Below are 9,692 nucleotides of genomic sequence, written 5' to 3'. Positions count from 1 at the left end.
AAAATATACTAGAGACAACAGTGAAAGTAAGACACTTCGCCAGCATTATTATAACTATAGGGTCATCATCCATAACCTTCGTTAAATCAGTTACTGGCTTCAGCGTCTTGCTTCGCCTATTGCACAAACGGTCCAGCCTCAAAAACAAATATATACATCCCACTCAATACCTATTGGGTCCAAAAAAAAAAAAGCTATCGCCATACTGCATTTATCATTCACAATCCAATTTACAAGACTGCGGAAAAATGTGATCCCTAACGAAAATATGAAATAACTGAAATCATCCTGATTCGTTTTTTTCAATGACTGGTCACCATTGTTACATCGTTAGAAATCCACACATGTTCTCTAAGATAAACACAAAAGGAACGACACTCTCCACTCATTTTCAGAGGCCGTAACAACAGTCTAGTCACTGCCAAGTCTCTCCCGCGAGCTGATTGGCCGACAGTGTGACCTCTGCCCTCTCACCTCTGTCTCCAGGAAGCGGCGCAGGGCCCTCTTCTTCTTGATGCTCTTCCGTCGGACGTAGACGGCAATGCTGAGAGCCACGATGACGACGATGAAGAGGCCTCCGATGATGCCCGCTGCTATCAGAGGGGTCCTGGACAGAACAGTGGAGGATAAACACATTGTTAGAGAGAGAATCACGATATGTAGTGATATTCCCATTCATTGTCTATATGGAGAACGTGGTGAGGAGTGGGGAGGGGCGGGCCCGGCCACAACGGTGGAAGTGAAAACATTTAATCAAGTCTGTTTTATTTCAGATTACTGTTCCTATACGCACTGATTGCAGAAAAGGGCTTCAGGTATAGGGCTACTCTGTTAACTCCTGCTAACTTGTCCTGCTTTCTCCTCTCTCCACTGAGAACCTGTTCTGTTCTCCTCTCTCTCTCCACTGAGAAACCTGTTCTGTTCTCCTCTCTCTCGAACCTGTTCGTTCTTCTCTCTCCCACTGAAACCTGTTCTGTTCTCCTCTCTCTCCACTGAGAACCTGTTCTGTTCTCCTCTCTCTCCACTGAGAAACCTGTTCTGTTCTCTCTCTCTCCACTGAGAAACCTGTCTGTTTCTCTCTCTCCACTGAGAAACTGTTCGTTCTCTCTCTCTCCACTGAGAAACTGTTCTGTTCCTCCTCTCTCTCCACTGAGAAACCTGTTCTGTTCTCCTCTCTCCACTGAGAAACCTGTTCTGTTCTCCTCTCTTCCACTGAGAAACCTGTTCTGTTCTCCTCTCTCTCCACTGAGAAACTGTTCTGTTCTCCTCTCTCCACTGAGAAACCTGTTCTGTTCCCTCTCCTCCACTGAGAAACCTGTTCTGTTCTCCCCTCTCTCCACTGAGAACCTGTTCTGTTCCCCTCTCTTCCACTGAGAAACCTGTTCTGTTCTCCTCTCTCTCCACTGAGAAACCTGTCTGTTCCCTCTCTCCCTGAGAAACCTGTTCTGTCCTCCTCTCTCTCCACTGAGAAACCTGTTCTGTTCTCCTCTCTCTCCACTGAGAAACCTGTTCTGTTCCCTCTCTCCACTGAGAAACCTGTTCTGTTCCCCTCTCTCCACTGAGAAACCTGTTCTGTTCTCCCTCTCTCTCCACTGAGAAACCTGTTCTGTTCTCTCTCTCCACTGAGAAACCTGTTCTGTTCTCCCTCTCTCCACTGAGAAACAGTTCTGTCCTCTCTCTCTCCACTGAGAAACCTGTTCTGTCCTCCTCTCTCTCCACTGAGAAACCTGTTCTGTCCTCCTCTCTCTCCACTGAGAAACCTGTTCGGTCCTCCTCTCTCCACTGAGAAACCTGTTCTGTTCTCCTCTCTCTCCACTGAGAAACCTTTTCTGTCCTCCTCTCTCTCCACTGAGAAACCTGTTCTGTTCTCCTCTCTCTCCACTGAGAAACCTGTTCTGTTCCCCTCTCTCCACTGAGAAACCTGTTCTGTTCTCCTCTCTCTCCACTGAGAAACCTGTTCTGTTCTCCTCTCTCTCCACTGAGAAACCTGTTCTGTTCTCCTCTCTCTCCACTGAGAAACATGTTCTGTTCCCTCTCTCCACTGAGAACCTGTTCTGTCCCCTCTCTCCACTGAGAACCTGTTCTGTCCTCCTCTCTCTCCACTGAGAAACCTGTTCTGTCCCCTCTCTCACTGAGAAACTGTTCTGTTCCCCTCTCTCCACTGAGAAACCTGTTCTGTTCTCCTCTCTCTCCACTGAGAACCTGTTCTGTTCCCCTCTCTCCACTGAGAAACCTGTTCTGTCTCTCTCCTCCACTGAGAAACCTGTTCTGTCCTCCTCTCTCTCCACTGAGAAACCTGTTCTGTCCTCCTCTCTCTCCACTGAGAAACCTGTTCTGTTCTCCTCTCTCTCCACTGAGAAACCTGTTCTGTTCCCCTCTCTCCACTGAGAAACCTGTTCTGTTCTCCTCTCTCTCCACTGAGAAACCTGTTCTGTTCTCCTCTCTCCACGAGAAACCTGTCTGTTCTCCTCTCTCCACTGAGAAACCTGTTCTGTTCTCCTCTCTCTCCACTGAGAAACCGGTTCTGTTCTCCTCTCTCCACTGAGAAACCTGTTATGTTCTCCTCTCTCCACTGAGAAACCTGTTCTGTTCTCCTCTCTCTCCACTGAGAACCTGTTCTGTTCCCTCTCTCCACTGAGAAACCTGTCTGTTCTCCTCTCTCCACTGAGAAACTGTTCTGTTCTCCTCTCTCTCCCACTGAGAAACCTGTTCTGTTCTCCTCTCTCCACTGAGAAACCTGTTCTGTTCTCCTCTCTCCACTGAGAAACCTGTTCTGTTCTCCCTCTCTCCACTGAGAAACCTGTTCTGTTCTCCTCTCTCTCCACTGAGAAACCTGTTCTGTTCTCCTCTCTCCACTGAGAAACCTGTTATGTCTCCTCTCTCCACTGAGAAACCTGTTCTGTTCTCCTCTCTCCACTGAGAAACCTGTTCTGTTCCCTCTCTCCACTGAGAACCTGTTCTGTTCTCCTCTCTCTCCACTGAGAAACCTGTTCTGTTCTCTCTCTCTCCACTGAGAAACCTGTTCTGTTCCCTCCTCTCTCCACTGAGAAACCACCTGGGTCAAACCCTGGGTCCCCAGTCAGCAGAAGGAAACCCCCCTGGGCCAAGAGAGGTATTAGTCTCACTATCAGCTGCAAGCAGGACTACGGCTATAGTTGTTTTGTTCTTGGGTGAGTAGATTTATGTGTGTGTGTGTGTGTGTGTGTGTGTGTGTGTGTGTGTGTGTGTGTGTGTGTGTGTGTGTGTTGTGTGTGTGTGTGTGTGTGGTGTGTGTGTGTGTGTGTGTGTGTGTGTGGGGGTGTGTGTGTGTGTGTGTGGGTGTCTGTGTGTGTGTGTGAGCCGTCCAGCATGGCTAACGCGCCCGTGTTGCAGTGACCATCTAACAAGACAGAGATAACACATCTGACACAAGGGAGAGTGTGTTATCACCATTATCGGCACAGCCATCTCCACTGTGTACCAATGCTCTACCACGTACCTCCCTCTACTATCTCTCTTCCTCCTCACCCCCCTCTCCTCCACTTCCTCCTACATCCTGTCCTCCTCCCTCTCCTCCTCCTCTGGCCCTCCTATCATCTTCCTTGGTTTCACACCTCTCACCTCTCACACACACCCACACACACACGCACGCACGCATGCACACGCACACACACACACACACACACACACACACACACACACACACACACACACACACACACACACACACACACACACACAACACACACACACACACACACACACACACACACACACACACACACACACACACACACACACACACACACACACACACACACACACACACACACACACACACACACACACACACACACACACACACACACACACACACACACACACACACACACACACACACACACACACACACACACACACACACACAGAGACCTGCCTGCGGGTGGTTTTTGGAATGGGTCTCTAAATTGAGATGTTATTACGTTTTCCTCTCCCCCATCCCCTCCAGATAGGCTGACCCTGAACCGGGCCGGGCCACCATGCAGTTATTACCGACTCATGTTTCCAATCACTCCATTCATGTTCCTGAGTCACCCAGACCCAGGACAGGGACGCGCCCTACTTTGAGTCCAGTGTGTATTTTCTCACGGAGGGTCACGGAGGCCTCAGCTGTCTCTCTCCTGTCCGCAAGGCTCCATTGTAACGTCTCACAGGGACAAATTGTCTAAATGTTTCTCAGTCATCAGGAATGGAAGACCATGATTGTCTTGTATTGTCCACTACTGTAGCACAAGGGGCAGGCGAATAGATAGGGCTCTTAAAGGGACAATCCAACCAGAAAAAAAGCCACATTCACGTGTAAGCTTGGCTGGTGAAATACAATTATGAAGTTATAAAACTGTTTATGTATACATGATGTATATAATTGTGTATTCAGTGAATTGAAAAGTGTCGTTAGGATGGCAGAATCAATCAAGTATCTAATGAGCTAAAGACAAATGTCTCAGATCATCATTTAATGTCTCGTATCATCAGTTACATTTTGGAAGAATGGGAAAATCTTAATTCCCCATTTATTTATTTATTGACATGAGAAAGTCAACCAGCATGATGTCACACATTTGAATGTTCTCTAACTGATCCCTCGTTTTAGGAGAGTGTCCGCAAATAATGACTGCGGTGCAGAAATAACTTAACGCCAATTCTTAAAATGGATGGAAAGCCCTGGTAGCTCTCTTTAAGTGAGGGTAGCTCTCTTCTTTAAGGAGGTTAGCTTTCTTCTTTAAGTGAGGGTAGCTCTCCTCTTTTTTATTTAAATTTTTTTTAGCATTTTTACAGCTTTATTGGTCACGCAGGACCGACAGAGGAGAGGGCGAATGGGAGGAGAGGTGGGGAAGACATGCGACAAATAACGATGGGAGCTGGGATCGAACCCGGGTCGGCCGCGTAGGTGCGCGAGGCACTATGGTATGCGCCACGAGGGCGCCCCAGCTCTCCTCTTTAAGTGAGGGTAGCTCTCCTCTTTAAGTGAGGGTAGCTCTCCTCTTTAAGTGAGGGTAGCTCTCCTCTTTAAGTGAGGGTAGCTCTCCTCTTTAAGTGAGGGTAGCTCTCCTCTTTAAGTGAGGGTAGCTCTCCTCTTTAAGTGAGGGTAGCTCTCCTCTTTAAGTGAGGGTAGCTCTCCTCTTTAAGTGAGGGTAGCTCTCCTCTTTAAGTGAGGTTAGCTTTCTTCTTTAAGTGAGGGTAGCTCTCCTCTTTAAGTGAGGGTAGCTCTCCTCTTTAAGTGAGGGTACGTCTTTAAGTAAGGGTAGCTTTCGGGCGGATGTCCTTTTTCGTTCGAGTGTCTTGATGACTCAACTCTCTCCCTCCTTGTTTCACCTCTTTTGTCCTTCGTTCCCCCCCTCTCTCTCTCTTTCCATTCTCACCCTTTTATCGACGTCTCTCTGTTCTTTTTTCTTTTCTGAGAAAACACGTAACGCTGTATACAACGTAGGAAGGGAAAGTCAACAGATAGCATGCGGCCTACTCTACCCGCTACTCAGAGCAACACACGCCCGCTGGTCCCTATTAGCCAGAGAAAGCCATTAGTGCCTAATGGAAAACTCATGTACATCTCGTAGTAGACGTAGGGGGCGAGGTGCTGCCGACATGCAACATATCGATTCTGACCGACCAAAAAAATAAAAAAGAGGAGGATCGGGGGAGAGGAGGGGTTGAAATTTACAAGAGGCCCTGGGTCTAGATTTAATGAGATATGAGCTTCTTGGGAGAATAGTAATACAGCAGTAGGGAATGATTAGAGAGACGGAGGGAGAGAGAGAGAGAGAGAGAGAGAGAGAGAGAGAGAGAGAGAGAGAGAGAGAGAGAGAGAGAGAGAGAGAGAGAGAGAGAGAGAGAGAGAGAGAGAGAGAGAGAGAGAGAGAGAGAGAGAGAGAGGGGGCGGGGAGGAAGCAAACACCGGGTGGTTGGAAGACAGAATTAGGCGTGAGAGACCAGGCAGGGCAACAACGTTAGACAGGGATCTAAAAACAGAAAGAAATCCCAACTTCCTGTTCAGCGGTGCCGTGCAGCAGTGGCTTACCTTCCATCATTCCGACACAATCTTGGAGCCTCGGACCGATGCACCTGGCGAGGAGTAGAAAAACAGAAAAAACACACAAAGTTATACCCCAAAGAATCAGCCATATGTTCTGTATCTGTATCTGTCTTCCCTCAGTGTCAACTGTCACTGTGAATGGAGGACAATTCAACCTGACTGAAGAATGGCGAGGAACTAGTATAATTGTTAGTGGCTGGGAACTGGCAGGTTTGTGGCATTCGGTATTTGTCCTTCAACTAGTATCTGTCCTTCTACTAGTCTCTGTCCTTCAACTAGTCTCTGTCCTTCTACTAGTCTTTGTCCTTCAACTAGTCTCTGTCCTTCTACTAGTCTCTGTCCTTCTACTAGTCTCTGTCCTCAACTAGTCTCTGTCCTTCAACTAGTCTCTGTCCTTCTACTAGTCTCTGTCCTTCTACTAGTCTCTGTAGTCCTTCTACTAGTCTCTGTCCTTCTACTAGTCTCTGTCCTTCAACTAGTCTCTGTCCTTCTACTAGTCTCTGTCCTTCTACTAGTCTCTGTCCTTCTACTAGTCTCTGTCCTTCAACTAGTGTCTGTTCTTCTACTAGTCTCTGTCCTTCTACTAGTCTCTGTTCTTCTACTAGTCTCTGTCCTTCTACTAGTCTCTGTCCTTCTACTAGTCTCTGTCCTTCTACTAGTCTCTGTCCTTCTACTAGTGTCTGTTCTTCTACTAGTCTCTGTCCTTCTACTAGTCTCTGTCCTTCTACTAGTCTCTGTCCTTCAACTAGTCTCTGTCATTCAACTAGTCTCTGTCCTTCTACTAGTCTCTGTCCTTCTACTAGTCTCTGTCCTTCTACTAGTCTCTGTCCTTCTACTAGTCTCTGTCCTTCTACTAGTCTCTGTCCTTCTACTAGTCTCTGTCTTCTACTAGTCTCTGTCCTTCTACTAGTCTCTGTAGTCCTTCTACTAGTCTCTGTCCTTCTACTAGTCTCTGTCCTTCACCTAGTCTCTGTCCTTCTACTAGTCTCTGTCCTTCTACTAGTCTCTGTCCTTCTACTAGTCTCTGTCCACAAACCCTCCACTCACCAGCTCCACGTGACGGCTAGCGCTGAGTACCACAGTCTCAGGCAAAGGATCCAATTCAGGTAGCGAAGAGGTTTTGGTTTTTCAATTTAGGAGAGAGTTTCACCGAGGGGCGTTTAAAGTGCATGTGGTCTGAACCTTGTTACACAAGTGCGAAAAATTGTCCATATGACAAGGGATGAGCTTAGAACGATGGCATTGCAATAGCGTCGGAAAGCAGTGAAAACCCTTAATGGAAAAGAAACAGAGGCAATCTTCTCTCTGTATCAACAATTATAGGGCTCTATTATTATGACATGCCGATGAGTATATTGAAAAATAACAAACCACAGCGCGAGTGGTACAGTAAGGTGTTTCATTTCCTTCTTGAAGCACCGGCGTAATGAAGCCATTTGAACTTCTAATAGGGTAATAAGAGCGTCTCGGATTTTTCTTTCGTCATGTCTTGCATTCAGATGCCCCTCTGAGGAAGCAACCTTCAAAGCACCTTTTTCTTGGTCTTCCTAATCTCAGGAAGAACCCCAGTTTCACCCAAAAAAAAAGAAGTACCTCTGATGAAACGTGCTCTCGCTCCAGATCCCCGTAGGTAGGAACTGATTAGAGCAAAGCAAGCCCTTAGATTAGTTCAGGCTGCTTTCAGTGGGTGGGTGGGTGGGGGGGGGGGGGTGGTGGTGGTGGGGCTGACATTTGCCACAGTGTGACAAGGGCAGCAGAACGTGGCCTCTGAGTGGGAGGAGAGCGTGGGCACATGCACGAGGGTACAGGGCAAGGCGAGGCCAATTACACAGCAAATGAGGGGAGCAAATTGACATTGGAACTGAATGCCGGACGAGCATCACTCCTCAACAGCCACAGTATCGATAAATTTATGAACGGTTGTGCCAAATGCCTAATTAGTGGGCGTTCAGTGTCTCTATGTGTTTGAAACAGTTTTGGCTCAGAGTTAATAAATAAATGTTTTGAATTCTCACGGGAGCCCAGTGTGTAGCACTGATTAGATTTGCAGTTTTTATTCAACTTCATTGAACACGTTCGTTAATGTTGCAAAGGAACTAGTCTAAATCAAATTTTATTATGTACGTTCCAGCACCTCTTCCCTTGTATTGAAGACGCTGTTTTGGGTGGTGTAGCACATTAGGTTACGGCTTTAATTACAGCTCATTGATCGCTGTGATTGCATCACAAAGGGCAATAATTCAGTTTGTTAATCTGGAAACTTTAAACCCTGCCTAAATAACATTTCAGAAAATCCATACAAATATTATATTTTTCCATAACATGTCCCCTTTAATTATCTTATTTTCTGGTGCATTTCTGTATGCCACTCTGGTGAAGTGCAGTGTGTCTTTAGCCCCTCTCTCTCTCTATCTCTCTCTCTCTCTCTCTCTCTCTCTCTCTCTCTCTCTCTCTCTCTCCTTTCTGGCACGCACGCACGCACGCACCCACGCACGCACGCGCGCACGCACGCACTGCTCACAAGTGGACAGCTCTAAGTACGTCTGTTCTCACACCTGCCATTAAGATCTGATCACAAGTGGACAGCTCTAAGTGTGTCTGATCACACCTGCCATTAAGATCTGATCACAAGTAAGGGTGAAAGTGGCTCAGGAGGTAGAGCAGTCATCTGGTAATCTGCAATCTGTTCATAAAAGTTTCAATCAATCAATCTGGAGGTTCCCAGTTCGATTCCCGCTCCACCCGGGCAGCGTGTCGAAGTGTCCTTGAGCAAGACACTTAACCCCTAATTACTCCTGATGTGCAGGTTGGCACCTTGGATGCTTGCCTCCACCGTCGGTGTATGAATGTGAGTGAATGGGTCAAATGTGAGGAACGAATTATAAAGCGATTTGGATAACAGCGCTATATAAATGCAGCCATCTACCATTTACCATTTACAAGTAGCCAACTGTAAGTACGTCTGTTCACACCTGGCCTTAAATTTGATCACAAGTGGCCAACTCTAAGGCCTTGTCCAGACGAAAACGATTTTGATCTTTTCGTTTTCATTTAGTTTTCATTTAAAAAAAGTTTTACGTAAAACGAAAACGTCTCAAGAAATCAGTGCGTGCCACAAATGTACAAAATAAATGTCTTTCCTGTTTTAGACGTCGCTCTTTTATTTTGAAAACCCCGATCGGAAGTGTTGTCGTTGTTTTCGATAACTTGAGCTAATGTAACTTTAGTTTCTAAAGGAGTGGAGAGAGAGAGAGAGAGAGAGAGAGAGAGAGAGAGAGAGAGAGAGAGAGAGAGAGAGAGAGAGAGAGAGAGAGAGAGAGAGAGAGAGACCGCGGCTCAAACTACCTGTAAAGTAATTGATTGATGTTTAACTTGTACCTGTGTCCAGTCCTTTCAACTAGCAAACGTTGTCTGTATTTAACCTTACCTCAGGATACCACTGTCTATTGTATTTAGTTGTTAGCTATTTAGCTAATGTTGATAGCATTGGATAGCATCAATGCTAGCTGGCTACAGCTCAACACCAGCCATGGGAATACTATTTACTAAATTAGGAGGCATTTTTTTTTTTTGATTTTTATCGGTTTATTCTACTGGGCAGTCAGTAGAGAGAGAGAGG

At 46.6% G+C, this 9,692-nt stretch overlaps 1 protein-coding gene across 1 annotated transcript in view; it reads right to left on the bottom strand.

Moving 5' to 3' along the window:
* Positions 1-411: 411 nt before the first annotated feature.
* Positions 412-9,692, bottom strand: part of LOC311240447 (receptor tyrosine-protein kinase erbB-4-like) — a gene marked incomplete at both ends in the record, with an annotated part of 61,429 nt that continues 52,148 nt past the window's right edge. Inside the window, 3 exon segments of the mRNA XM_084329029.1 lie at positions 412-602; positions 605-607; positions 6,059-6,102. Coding sequence (XP_084185155.1) covers positions 412-602; positions 605-607; positions 6,059-6,102 — 238 coding nt within the window.

The sequence above is a fragment of the Notolepis coatsorum genome, assembly GCF_963971535.1.
Source record: "Notolepis coatsorum genome assembly, chromosome: 14".
In the NCBI taxonomy this organism is placed as follows: Eukaryota; Metazoa; Chordata; class Actinopteri; order Aulopiformes; family Paralepididae; genus Notolepis; species Notolepis coatsorum.
This window is presented reverse-complemented; position numbering and strand designations above follow the sequence as displayed.